The sequence below is a fragment of the Pelmatolapia mariae genome, linkage group LG14 (assembly GCF_036321145.2).
Source record: "Pelmatolapia mariae isolate MD_Pm_ZW linkage group LG14, Pm_UMD_F_2, whole genome shotgun sequence".
Taxonomy (NCBI): Eukaryota; Metazoa; Chordata; class Actinopteri; order Cichliformes; family Cichlidae; genus Pelmatolapia; species Pelmatolapia mariae.
Window position 1 is genome coordinate 26,271,067 of NC_086239.1, and position 15,164 is coordinate 26,286,230.

At 41.3% G+C, this 15,164-nt stretch overlaps 1 protein-coding gene across 1 annotated transcript; it reads left to right on the forward strand.

Moving 5' to 3' along the window:
• The first annotated feature begins 7,952 nt into the window (after window positions 1-7,952).
• LOC134640630 (extracellular calcium-sensing receptor-like) lies at window positions 7,953-11,821 on the forward strand. The gene is made up of 9 exons (XM_063492538.1): window positions 7,953-8,089; window positions 8,362-8,656; window positions 8,816-8,902; window positions 9,240-9,509; window positions 9,726-9,932; window positions 10,018-10,293; window positions 10,395-10,622; window positions 10,702-10,825; window positions 10,911-11,821. Exons 1-9 carry the CDS (start codon window positions 7,983-7,985, stop codon window positions 11,819-11,821), a joined length of 2,505 nt encoding a protein of 834 aa, XP_063348608.1. The 5' UTR covers window positions 7,953-7,982.
• Window positions 11,822-15,164: the final 3,343 nt, after the last annotated feature.

The window sequence follows — 15,164 nt, forward strand, 5'->3', positions numbered from 1 at the left end:
CAAATTATGACTGATTTTAAGCAAAACAAAATTTATGATAATTGGAAATTCTAGGACAGGCATGGATGTAAATGTGATGATGAACAGAGATAGAGAGTAGACCAGATTTTTTGTAGACTATAAAATCAACTGGAAATGTCAAATAAAATATGTACAATGAAAATGGTCAAGAAGCATTTGTTAAATTATTTAAATCATAAATCACTTCATATACTTTACTGTTCTCTTATATTGTCAATGTTACATTTTTGTGTAGAAGTGGTGTGCAGTGACTTTTACAGAAAGGCAAGCAGAGACAGTTGCTTTATGATAGTGCTGTTTAGGATTTAAGGGAGAGAGAGCTTCATTTTAGGATGTTTTAATTTGTATTTTTTTTTTAGATTTTATAAGACAATGAGTATTTGTGGAGGGAGAAGGTTGATTGCTGAACCTCATCGTGCTTGAGCAGTTTGTGGATGGTCTTCCGTCAGACATGGCTGACTGGGTCCGCTACAACCTACCAGTCAACTTGAACATCACAGTTTCATAGGCAGAGGACAACCTGTCGGTCTGGCCAAGAGAGTTGGTGGGACAGCCATAACCAGCAGGGGGAAAATCGTCCAGTCCCCGCACCAAGAAGGTGGCTCCAGAACACATCACCACTATAGCGTGCTGCTGCTGGGCACCGACTGGTTGCTTTGACTAACCACTCTTCCTATGCTATTTCAGTTTGTGGATGATCTGTTTGTGACGGCTACAGATGCTGCACCTCACTCTCCGAGAGCCACACGTGTTGGGGCAGGAGTGCTGGATGGAGGTGGGACAAGTGTTCCATTTTGACAGAACTCAAAAATCCAGAAAACACATTACATACAAGTTATGAATTGATTTGCATGTCACTAAGTAAAAGGACTAAAAGGACTATTTGATCCCCAAGACCGAGGTCTTGATGCGGAAACGCTTGTTGGCAATCACAGTAGTACAGTGTTTATTGTAGTCAGTCACCAGGTTTGCACACATGCCATGAGGGATTTTGCCCTACTTCTCTTTACAGGAATTCTCTAAATCCTTTAGGTTCAAAGGTTTCAGAGACCTCCACAGATTTTCTATGTTACTTAGGTCTGAAGAGTGGCTAAGACATTTCATGACCTTAACCCTCTAGAATAACCAGATGCACCCATGCATCATATCTTTCTGAGTAGAGAAACAGCCCAAAATATGTTTTCAGAGCTATGCTTGAATGTGGGGGTGGTGTCCTTTGGGTCATACTCAGCATTTCTCTTCTTCAAGCGGGTCAAGTTGATACCAAAGAACTCAATTTGGGTTTCATATTAAGACAACTCTTTTTCCCAAGCCTTTTCTGAATAATTTAGGTCTCCATTGGCAAACTCACCAGTGTTTGCCAGTGACGGGTTCAGAATCCCCATGGATGAACTTAAGCAAGTGGCTGGGGAGAGGAAGGTCTTATTTTCTATGCTGACTGTTGCGCACCATGCTGGCTTCTGACAAACACTGGATGGTTGGTTGGATGGTGCTCTATGTAAAGGGACAACTACATACCTTCAGTTTGATTATCTCCCCTTAGCTGAGATCAAATCTGCTACCTCATACCCACAGAATGACTCCCTTTTCTTCTGTTCCTCTTGTGCTGGGTGGCTTGTGGCTTAAAGTTGAAGATCTAGTTTCACCTGACCCTCCAGCTTCTTAATCAGGTGCCACTCAGGCCATGGTCAACCTTTCTGCTTCAAAATTGCATCATCTCTCCTGCCTTCCCACTGCATTTGGGAAAATCACTGTCCTTTTTTACAGACATATTGCTGAGTTACTCAGGTCTGTCTGTGCTGCTGCTGCCCCAAAACTGAGAATGTGCTTTTATTGCCTGAGCTAGCTAGCCGCAAAACTGTGTATCCTGGGTCTGTTTCTGATACATGAGCTAGCCTCCCCTGTGACTGGGCGTAACAGTTTCCCTGCTGCCAGTTCATCATAACCGTTTCTTATAAGATAAGATAAGATAAGATAAGATGACCTTTATTAGTCTCACAGGTGAGAAATTTGTTATGTACTGGGTGCTGCTGAATTTGGGCTTTCTTTGTCTGAGCTAATCCTCATAGCTTCAGTTTCTGTGCTTGAGCTAGCCCCAAGATAATCTAGAACAGCAGTCCCCAACCCCCGGGCCACAGATTGGTACCGGTCCGTGAGCTGTTTGGTACCAGGCCGCGAGAGCTGAGGCTTGGGTGTGAAATTTATTTTTATTTTTTATTTATAGTTAACAAGTTAACAATAGTTTTTTTTATTGTGAACTCGGTTTCCCTGGGTCTTTTCCTGTGTTGTAGTTGTGTGTCTTAATTTTAAAGAAATATTGACCATAGTGACCAGAGAGCATTAAGGGGCAGAGAGGAGGATGTTACTCTTAATGTTGTTGCCGCATTTCACTGCTAATAAAGTTACACAATTACACAGTGTATTCGGATTTATTATTATATTTACAACATACCACAGTTTTTGCATTGTCATTTTATTTTGTTGTATTCATCCGCGACACCTTAAAGGCCGGTCCGTGAAAATGTTGTCTGACATTAACCGGTCCATGGTGGATAAACGGTTGGGGACCGCTGACCTAAAATACAGCAGTCCACAATATTTCAGGTTTAGGATGTGGTGTTGCTGTCTTCCATCCACACTTCCTTTCAAACATTAGAACCTGAGCTGGCTGACATCATCTTTATACCTTGTTTTTGATCTTAGCGGTCTGGCCACTTTTCAGCCTCATTTACTCTTCCTGTCATTTTGGCTTTATGGCAGGCAGGGTGTAGGACCCAAATGCAGGGCAGGACTTAGGACACGTAGGGATGAACTAAAGGAGGCAGCTTTTATTGCCCTATAAAAAACTTGAATACAAAATACACTTAAGAAAACATGACTGGAAATTAGAAAAGTAGGAACAAGTAGTAGAGAGTAGAGGAGTTGTCGAGTAACAACGGAAACTAGGAGCTCGGAGGAAACACACAGCACAGAAAGGGTAATGACGCGACAATGGACAGTTGAAAACACAGGGCTTAAATACACCAGGGAGTGGCGAGGGAATGGGAAACAGGAGGGAAACACAGATGGGACTAATCTGACATAACAAGACAGGAAGGAAGCAAAACTGAAAACACTGAACACAGTGCATGAGACCATCAAAGTAAAACAGGAAATACAAGAAAGGCATGGTGTCACGAAGTACAAGGTGGACTCACGCGCTGGACTCCGGGGATGATGCACACAAGAGAATTTATTAAAGAACAATGTCCAATGAGTGTATATACACAGATGCGGGGCAGTGCTATGCACAAAAGGTGAGGGGGAGCAGGGCTCCGGGGAAAATCCAGGGGAACACGCTCGTCTCTCTCCACACAATCCAAACACGAATCCACTCGCACACCAGGGAAACAGTCCAGGGGGTGCAATTCTCACAACGATCCAGCGAAGAACAGCCGTTGCTTCCTGTCTTAAATACCATCCACACTGATGTTTCTTCCTCCGAGGGCGTGGGCCAAGGGCGTGAGCCCATAATGAGTTCAGCCCTGGCGAGAGAGAGAGAGAGAGCGAGAGCGAGAGCGGACTAGAGAGAAAGAGGGAGAAACAGCTGATCAGCGACCAGCTGAACCTCCAGGCCGTGACACATGGAGATGTAGACTTGACTAGGAGACATGGCTGACACGGAAGACAGAGCGAACATGGAACATGAAACGTGGAACACAGGGAAAGCGAGGTAACAGAAACCTAAGGACTAGAAACTAAGAATATAACGTAAGCAGAAAACAATAATGAGAATCAAAGTTGCCCATCCCGGACACACGGAAACAGCTTCAGTGATTCTTGGGGTTCTCCAATTTTAACCGTCGATTCATCCGGGAATATAGTAAGATAGCTGCACCTCTCTCTAAACTCACTTGTCCCAAGGTGCCATATGTTTGTTCCACAGATGCAGATGGAGCACAGTTTTACAAGAAAGATAAGTTACTGAAAAAGTGCTTGTGCTTTAAGTGCTTTGGCACTCTTTGGCAATATTGTAGGCACTGTTAAACTTAATCATCGGCCTCGGCCTCCTCTGACGACCTATTTACTGCTGCCTGCCGATTTGTGGTATCTGCCACCCTGCCTGTCTAGTTAATTTTGTATTCCCAGTTTAGTTAAGGTTGTTTTTCCTTGTGTTCAGCAATAAAGCTGTTTTTGAGTTTACTTTTCACTTGTCTGACGAGTCTGCATTTGGGTCCAATTCTGTTTGCCGCGCACAGTTTATAACAGAGGATCGCGACAACACAATCGACCCAGCAGTTCACAATCCCTCCGCTGAGCTCCAGGAGGACCTTATTTACATGGTGGAGTTTCTGTGTCAGGAGTAGTTAGCAATCCCTATTGAGGAATACCAGTAGGAGATAGCTCTTCGTTTAAAGAGGATGATTTCAGGACTTCCGTGGTTAGATTCAGTTCGTTACATCCTCTTATTCAGGACTTCCTCATCACTACCATGCACATTCGCCCAGAGCAGCAGCTGCAGCACGGCGTGCCAGAGGATTTTCAGCCTGGCCCACCGGAGGATTCGGGGCACAGCCCTCCAGAGGATTTGTGGCCCAATTCGCCTCCTCCCTCTTCCTGGAGGAAGTGGCGTTCACACCACCATCATGCTGAGAAAACCCCGTTGGTGAGTAAAAGTGACTGTTTTTCTCATGCTCAGCCTGAGCATTTTGATTTTGGACCAACCACTGCTAAGCTAACAGGGTCAGAGACTCATTGTTTTGTTGCTGTGCCACTCGACCCCGTGCTCCTAGTTGTTCCTAGTTCAGAGACTGCTAAGAGAATGCTCCTCTTAGTGACTGTTTTGTGTTTCCACCTGTTCTGTCGACTGAAGTCTCTGGTGTTGCTCATTCGATCTTTCAATAGACCACAGCTTCCCAAAGTGTGGGGCCCGCCCCCTAGGGGGTCGCGGTATGAAAAGGAAAAAAAAAACAAAACGCTTGGACACTGCTAGCACGGGGCACCCACACAAACGCAAAGCAGGAGATGAAGTATAGCTGAATATGTTTCTAAACCAACTTCATTCTAAGTCAAAGACTAGAAAATATGGTGAAGCATATCTTCCCTTTGGTTTCACCTGCACAAGTACCAAGGTAGGTCTCCCCTGCATAATTGCTTTTCCCTGTGTCGGGAGCACGCGCTGGGCTGTTCAAATCACGGACAAACAGTATCCCACATTCTTGATTTTTAGTTCACAAACACTTCTTGTAATGACTAACTACTCCTGACATTTTGAAGATGTTAGCTCTTTACACAGTAAAGTTACAGTGGGATACAAATAATATCAGGCCGTTCCTGCCACGATTTGTTCCCCCGGTTCAAATCACGGACAAACAGTATCCCCCAGTTGTTTATATTTTTGAACCCATTTTGCACAGAGAGGCACTTTTTGAAAAATGTATTGATAACAATGTTGAATATTATTACACAGGAAAAAAACAACTACACGTAAAATAATCACACCACGATGCCTCTGCCTTTCTAAATGGAGGGACAGTAACTGCTTGTGTGTAAGCGTGTAAAACCTGAAGATAGTCAGATTAACAGTATTTTGTCTCTATCTGCCATTCTGCAATTCATCTCATGTAAACAATAACGTGGCGCACAGCGTGACATGAAAAAAGGCACATACCTTTGACGTTGCGTGACGAACTCTGTATTCCTCGTCCACACGTAAACAAAAAAAGGATTTTTAAAAAATCTCAGTTTTCGGTGATTCGAAACGTCGTTTACGTGTGGACGTAACAGCTGCATTTTCAAAAATACCCATGTAGGTGTGGACCTAGTGTACAACATTTTTCTTGTAAAACAAAGGGGGGCCCAGCAAGAAAAGTTTGGGAACCACTGCAATAGACTAATGTTAAGGTCAGTGGGGAGACAGCCTCAACTTCTAAGTTTCCCCCTAAATTTCCCCCAGTGAGATCTGATCTGTTTTCAAATTGTTGATCATTTAATTTTTTGAGCAGTGTAATACTCTGTTCCTTGACACATTAACAGCATCAAATAAAGAGCATCAGGTACTATGTCGTCACCAATGATGAGTGTAACCCATGTGAAATACAAGGCTACAAACCCCTTTTCGTCATTTAAAGCTATTGCTTATTATTATCACACGGGAGCGCTGTGAGGCTGTCTTGCGTTTATGACCTTGGGTCTTGTGCACAGGAAGCATTGTCTGTCCCTTCCTGTGAGATCTTCTAAGTTTAGATAATGTATTTTACTAGCCGATTAAGCTCAGAAACCTCAGCTATGAGAATTCCCCCCAGCCATATCAGGGTAGGGGGAGGTAATTAAATATAGGTACTTTCTCCGTTTATATTAAAAAGGTTCATTCTTAAAAAGCCAGGCTAGGTTTTTTTTTTAAAGTATTTGCACTGTATATTAAGTTACATTTAGTTGTTAAGATGTAAGGATGAAAATGACACTTTTCATTGTAAACAGTGATTATTAAGGGTGGGTTTCAATAATCGATTTCCTGATTCAAAGCGATTTTAGCTTGAATAACGCAATATTGATTAATTAAATCCTGAATTGATTTTTAAATATAAATGTATAGACACGCCGTCTGGGCTGAAAGCCGACATCTCACAGATTCTGTAGCTCTCTCGTGATGTGGTATGAGTCAATGACTAGGAAAAGAAGCTAATGATCTCTTGTTAAGAACAGAAAATGGAATGGGAATTTATTGTTCTGCACTGTTTATGAGGATTATTTTTTTAACTGCTAGAAAGGATTCTGATGGCGAGTCCCGCCCAAATGACATCCCGGATGATCGTGAAATGGTGTAGCCAGCCATGCGATCAGAATATGGGAATTCTCAGAAGAACTGATTCAAGCAATAACTTGGATTTCAGATATGCCTTATGCACTATTAGTCCTACCCAGGTAGTAGACAATAGGGTCTGGACATTGACACGTCCCTAACAGTGTGACTGCTTGGGTTTCAACGAACCTTAAAGGACAATTCAGATTGGAATCTTCTAACTTTAGGATGGGAAGACTTTAATTTGTTTTATTCATTTAAGAGAGCTCCAGCAAAGTCCAAAACAAACTTTTCATTTTTTGTTTTTTTACATCTATTCACCCAAAAAAGCACTATTAGTGTGCAAATTTGGTTGATTGTGATTGTATGTGTTTATGAGTTGTACTGAGGCAATAAAAGTCCCAGTTGTTCACTTCCAAGTCAACTCCTTTTGTGAGTCACATACATAGACCTAAAAATGCAATAAATGTTTTATCTCAATACAAAATAAAGCTAAGGGGGTTTGAGGGAGTGTGCCTGATGGCTGGACCTTAATCAACAGAGACTGGTCAGGTGCAGCTTGAAGAGATAAAAATGGGTCTGCCCTCTTGTGGGCTCGTCTCTTGCAGGAGGCGCCCTAGGGAGGAGCTGGACTGTGTCCCCATCTTAGAACTCTACTAGACTTTGGCACTCCCATAAAGAATGACAGTGGATATGGGTTATGATTAGAAGTAACATAAATTTATCTAAACCAAGAGTGGTCCCTTTACCCTCCTTCGCTTTCATATATTTTTTGTTGCCCACTCAACTATTGTGTTTTCTGTTTCAATTCAAATATGGATAGAAGTTTTTAATATGGCCTTGTTGAGACATTAAGCATGAATTCTTGCTATTCTTCTTTTAAGTCCCTTGATTGGTAAGGTTGCTTGAATACATAAGCAATCTCAAATGAAAAGTATGCTCCGCCTTCTTCTCTGATAGGTGCTGTGCAAAACTAAACAACACAGCATGTCAATAAAAGAGAATGGCAAACAATAAAACTTAATGACTAGTGTAAAAAATGCAGAAAGCTGTCATGTGCTCATCTTGGCGAAACAATATAGTCATGCTTGTTTTACTGTATTCCTGTGTTACTTCTAGTGCATCATCTCCTCCGTTTTCTTTTTCTTGTCAGCTACAGGGACAGTTTCATCTAAATGAGATGCACAAAACTGGAGATGTGGTTCTGGGTGGACTGTTTCAAGTCCACTTTATAAGTATCCCTGATCTGTCTTTTACCTCGCAGCCACAACAGCCTACTTGCCATGGGTAACTATGACAGGGAAAGAAACTACAAAAAAATAGAAAAAGAAAACTATCAAACTTAATTCAAAGAAAATATTTTCCATCTAAAATAACTGTACCATTCAGAAAAAATGCATGTATCTTGAAAAATGCAGCTGCTTTTATTAATGTTAAGCAATATATTTAATTGTTATTGTTGAATTTTCTTAATTGTTTATAATATTAGTAATTTTGCAACATATCTTACATTTTAAAAATCTTGTTGTTTTTTCAATAATAAATTTTTCTTATCTTAGCGTGTATGTCCTAGGATTTAAGCTCGCACAGACCATGGCCTTTGCTATTGATGAGATCAACAGAAACACAAACCTGCTCCCGAATGTGACTCTGGGATACACTCTTTATGATAACTGCCTTGAACTTGGAATTGGATTCCGTGGAGCATTGTCATTAGCCAGTGGTCAAGAGGATCAAATTGTAGTAGATGATACATGTGTTGGAAATCCTCCAGTTGTAGGGATTGTGGGTGATTCGTCCTCTACAAATTCTATTGCAATCTCCAACGTCTTAGGTTTGTACAGAGTACCTATGGTAAGTTTTCTGCTTGACCATGTAACAGCTTTCATGGATTAATTTGATTTAATTGAAAATGTAAAACCATTTTATGAAAAAAATAATGCAGTCATGATGACAAAGTTAAGATATCTCTACGTGGATAGCTCTACAATATACAGTCTGTATCTTTCACAGGTGAGTTATTTTGCCACATGTTCCTGCCTGAGTGACCGTCAAAAGTATCCATCCTTCTTTAGGACAATCCCAAGTGATGCTTTCCAGGTGAAAATTTGTCACCAAAATAACAATGGAAATAAAATGTTAATGATGTAATGTAAATGATAATATAATTAGCTTTAACAACTACACTCCATTTCTGTATTATCTCAGAGAAAAAAGCTAAATTGCAGTTATATACGTATATATATATGTGGTTCTGTGAATGCTGATAAACACATAATACACTGAAAGTTTTTTTTCTTTCTGTATTATCTCAGAGATTAAGGCTAAATTGCAATTATATTTAAATGCTGTATTGTGGATGATGAAAAAAATATAACACCCCGAAAGTTTTTCTTTTCTTTTCAATGCCCTTACCCTTTCGTCTGTATTCACTTAGGTACGTGCAATGATCCAGATTCTAAAGCACTTCGGCTGGACTTGGGCAGGTCTGATTGTGATTGATGATGATTATGGGCTTCATGCAGCCAGATCCTTTCAGTCTGAGCTGAGTGTGCCTGGTGAAGGTTGCCTGGCCTATATAGAGGTTTTACCCTGGGACAGAGACACGGATGAACTCAGGAGGATTGTTGATGTGATGAAAAAATCCACAGCTCGAGTTGTCATTGTCTTTGAAATTCCTAGTCGCATGATAAGCCTGATGGAAGAGGTTTGGCTTTAAAACACTTTAATTATTACTAGTTACAAAAGTCTGAATCACCATATCATGTAAAACACGTATTACATCATTATTTGAATTGGTACAGAAAATAATTACATAAACTTTATTTACAAGATGAATAGCTGCTTCATTGGCATAATAACACCACTAAAGAAGTTGTACTTATAGTATCATTTCATAGATTTGCTCTAATTTAATTCACAGGTAGTAAGGCAAAATGTGACAGGCCTACAGTGGATAGCCAGTGAAGCCTGGGCAGAATCTGCTGTGCTCCAAACACCTCACTTTATGCCATACCTGGGTGGTACACTGGGTATCACCATTCGTCGAGGACAAATACCAGGTCTCAGGGAATTCCTGTTACAAATACGTCCTGATCTACATCACAACAGTAGCTACGGAAATAGCATGGTGAGAGTTGAACCCTTTCACTGTGATAGTCACAACAAATATATATTTTCATCACGTGTAGCAAATAATTTTCAATATATTTCAGGTGAATCAGTTTTGGGAATTTACATTTCAGTGCAGATTTGCACCAGCTCCAGCAGGCTGGCTGGAAGGTGGAGGTACAATATGCACTGGACACGAAGATCTAGGAAATGTTGACACTGAGTACTTGGACATTTCCAACCTGAGGCCTGAGTATAATGTGTACAAAGCCGTTTATGCTCTTGCACATTCCCTTGATGATATGCTGCGGTGCAAGCCAGGAAGAGGGCCTTTTAGTGGGGACAGCTGTGCCACTTTACAGTCACTGGAGCCTTGGCAGGTGTGATATAATTTTACACACCACCTTTGAATAAGTCATTTGCTTTATAATTACTTTTGGTGCAAAAAGTAATTTACTTATTCTACATCCTTTTTAAACAGCTTGTTTATTACATGGAAAGGGTAAACTTCACCACTCCATCTGGGGATCAAGTGTCATTTGATGAGAATGGTGATGTGGTACCAATTTATGATGTTATTAACTGGTTGTGGCTCCCTGATGGAAGCACTAAAGTTCAAAATGTGGGTGAGGTCAAAAGGACAGCTTTCAAAGGTGAGGAACTCATACTTGATGAAGGCAAAATCTTCTGGAACTTTGAATCCCAAAAGGTTAGATATGGTTTTATTTGACATTTACAGTATATAGAATTGTAGCAGGCAATAAATATTTATTTTTTATGTTCAAAAGCCACCTCGATCAATATGCAGCGAGAGTTGTCCTCCTGGTACCCACATGGTGAGAAGGAAGAGGGAGCCCGAATGCTGTTTTGACTGCATCCCTTGTTCTGAGGGAAAAATTACTAACAAGAGCAGTAGGTGTTTGTCTTTCAGTATGACATTTGATTTAATTTCTGTGAAATATAGGATGCATTTCAACATCATTGCCTTTTTTCTCAGGCTCGTTGGAGTGCACCACTTGTCCAGAGGATTTTTGGTCAAACCCACAGCGTGACCACTGTGTTCCTAAGAAGACAGAGTTCCTCTCCTATCATGAGCCTTTGGGTATTTGTTTGACAACAATCTCCTTACTGGGAACATTTATATGTGCTGTTGTTCTGGGGATCTTTATCTACCATCGCACAACACCTATAGTACGTGCTAACAATTCAGAACTTAGTTTCCAGCTATTGTTGTCACTTAAGTTGTGCTTTCTTTGTTCACTTTTGTTCATTGGACGACCCAGGATGTGGACATGCCAACTCAGGCATGCAGCATTTGGGATCAGCTTTGTGCTGTGTGTCTCATGCATCCTGGTAAAAACCATGGTTGTTCTGGCTGTGTTCAAAGCCTCCAAGCCAGGAGGGGGAGCCAGTCTGAAGTGGTTTGGTGCTATGCAGCAGAGAGGAACAGTTCTGTTTCTGACATCTATTCAGGCAGCCATCTGCACTACCTGGCTTGTCTTTTCCTCTCCAACTCCACATAAAAACACCCAATACCACAATGACAAGATAGTGTATGAGTGTGCCGTTGGGTCCACTGTTGGTTTTGCAGTGTTATTGGGCTATATTGGCATGCTGGCTTTCCTCAGTTGTCTAATTGCATTCCTGGTGAGGAATCTCCCTGATAGTTTTAATGAGGCCAAGCTCATCACATTCAGCATGCTGATCTTCTGTGCTGTGTGGGTGGCCTTTGTTCCTGCTTATATCAGCTCACCAGGAAATCTTGCAGATGCAGTAGAGGTATTTGCCATTCTTGCTTCAAGTTTTGGACTGTTGATCACACTGTTTGGACCCAAATGTTACATAATCCTGTTGAGACCAGAGATGAACACAAAGAAAGCTGTTATGGGTCGTGGAATTGTGTCATAAAATTTTCAGTTTATGTCAAAATATTTTTTTTTTTTGCACAGTATAGACCAAATATCAAATAAAGAAATAATTGAAAAATGTTAAATATTGAAGACAGTTATTTAGTCTTTTTTGTTGTTGTTCTTTACAATACAGTTTACATACAAAACAACCAGACTTTTCAAAGATAAGCATTAACTTGGTTACCCTCCACTGTAAAATTAACCTATTAAGGAAGTTAAATGTAATTGAAATTATTTTAATAAACTAAGCTTTCAACTTGAATTCATTTAGCAGTTTTACTCTATATTCTTGTATATTTGGTCTGTCTTGAACTGATGGTGATCAAAACCATACTGATCATTTCACAAAAACAACTCAGGCAGGACTCAAATACAGGTCTCAACTTTCAAACTTCAGTGCAGATTATTTTCAGTTCAAAATGTGCGACAATCAGAACTTAAGAGTAGTGACAATGCCAGGCTCCCAGACACACAAAGCTCTCCAACACTTTCCTAGAGTGTCTTCCTAAACTTAACGTGCTCCTGTGACCAGCCAATTAAGAAGAGGCACTAACAAAGTCATCAGTGACAGAAGAGTGGACATCCAGTGTTGTGTAGAAACCAAAAGGCAGGAACCTATGAAAAGTCCAGATAATGCACAAAACTGAAAGTACTCAAAGTACACGGAATACACACTCGCACACACAAACACACACGCACAGACAAAGAGATAAGGAGAGAGATGAGGAGAGAGAGCTAGAATCAACTTCAAAAGGTTTGGTGAAATTGGGTTTCTTTGATTCCATGTGGAGGGGAATGTTCTTTGTGGAAAAACAAACCTTTTGACCTAGTTGATAGGCTGGTGCAGGAGTTCCATGAAGATCAGCTACACGTTTATTTTGATCTCTGGTTCTCAGGACTTTAGATCAGGTTGCTTTCCATAGATAGCAACACCTGTGGAAATGATACTGTGTTGAGGGCACCATTAGTTCACCCTCAAGCAGAGGGGAAGAAAGTAGGCTGGTAGCCAAAGGATGCCTCAAACAGTGACAGACCCGTGGCTGAGGATGTCATCGTGTTATGGCCATATTCCACCTTATTCCCCTCCAGGTGGATTGTATTCTACAGGCAATGCAGCAGAGTGCGAATTCTAGCTCCTGTTTCATACGCTGTGTTTCTCTGTGGATGGAAAATAGGATAAACTAACCTGAGCTCATGTCCTGAACAGAACTCCTTCCATACTGGAGATGTACCTTGAGGGTTGATATCAGACACGACATCAGTGGGAATGCCATGAAGTCAGAAGACATGTTCAATGAGGAGCTGGGCTGTTTTGAGGATGGACGGAAGCTTCAGGAGAGCAACAAAATGGGCTGCTTTGGAAAACCAAAGCAGTAAGTATAACAGTGTTTCCTGACGTTGTCAGGTAACACTGTTATACTTAACATCATTAACCGGTCTATACTTACCATCATTAACCTCAACAAATCTTCTTGCAGGGTGTTGGAAGGTTTATTCTGTGAACAGGCAAGGACATATTCTCAGATTTCTGTCATTAAAGCGGGTCACCAGAACAGATTGTAAAGAAAAGATTTGGTATGAAAGACACAAAAATCTTGCTGTAAGTACCCAATGAATATTTTTCAAGAGGATGCAGGGCACGTAGAGCTGGTTGGGGTGTCCACCACTTGGATCCGGTTCCTTCCTCTAAGCATCCTCTAAAGACACGATTTCCAGTGTTAGAGAGCCAGTGATACAAGATGGAGGTAGGATGGTTTCATCTTTGGGTTTGTTATCCGTGGAGGAGAACAGTCTGGACAAAGCATCTGGTTTAATGATCCAAGTCTGTAGATAATGGAGAAGATAAAGCAAGGAAAGAAAAGGGCCCACAAGGCTTGTCATGCATTCATCCTCTCGGGAGTTTGGTCCGTCCAATCCGTGTCCTCAAGCCAGTCTCCACTCAGCCAATTGTAATTCTTCCAGCACCACCTTGATGGTGAGCAACTCCAATCTCCAGTATCACAATTCACTTCTGCCAATGAGAGAAAATAATGCACAGGGATGCATTTTACCTGCATCTTGCTGGGACAGGACAGCTCCCACTCTAGAATCAGATGCATCCACCTCCATGATAAACTCTTTGGTGTAGTTGGGTGATATAAGGATGTGGGCAGAAGAAAAATCCTGTTTGAGATCACTGAAGGTTTCTTGGGCTGCTGAATTCCACTGAAACGGGACATTAAGTGAGATGAGACTGGTTACAGAATGATCCTGAATGCAACTCCGGTAGAAATTTATGACTCTTAAGAATTTCTGGAGTGTTTTCTATCTGAAGGGACTGGCAAATCCATGACCGCCTTGAGCTTTACTAGTTCAGTTGACCTTTTCCTACAATTAAGTCAAGAAAAGAAACTGTGTCTCCGTGGAACACTCCGGCATCACTAATGGCATTTTACTTATGGAGAGACTCTACAAATGCCAGACAGACACCTGCTCCCTGAATCGCACCCTGAAATACCTGACATTTACAGGTAAAAGAAGCCTATTACATGGTTACTCTAAAAAACATTTTTGTATAATGTTGTATATTGTATTTTATATAATGTTTTATATTGTAAGCTTGGCAACAGCACATACTTTGTAAATATCACTGAGGATTGTTCTGATGAAATTTGGATACTGGAGCCTGACGCTCAGACAACAACAGGTAGATAGATAGTTGGTCTGAAAACACATACACATACACACACACACACACACTTGCATAACTAACACAGTACACACTGTGCAAGAAGGTGTAGGGGAGGCAACTGAAGACGTCATGCTCCTAGCAAGTCAGCCACAAGGTAAACTAAGCTAATGTAGTGAATCCCTAAAGACACAGTGAATGAATACTGTGAATATAATTAGCAGGTGATTCAACAAAGAGTGTGCTTTGGTTAAAGTATGTGAAGATTGCACTAAAAAATTAAAATTTTGAACTGAATATAAAATCAGTTCAAAATTTCTTTACTTTTTGCAGATGATGTGGCACTGTTTGCTTAATCAGGGGGTGACCTCCAGCTTGCACTGGAGTGGTGTGAGAATCAGCACCCCCAAGTCAGAGACCATAGTTCTCAGCCAGAAAGGGTGGAATGCCAACTCCATCTGGGACAAATTACTACCCCAAGTGAAAGAATTTAATTTAATTCTCGGGGTCTTGTTCACGAGTCTGGGGAAAGTGGAGCATGAGATTGACTGATGGATTTGGGCAACATACGCAGTGATGCAGACGCTGTACCACAGACTGGTACATATAGTGGGGGTCCTGGCTCATTTGGTGCCCTGGGCAAACACTACCCCCCCCCCCCCCACACACACAC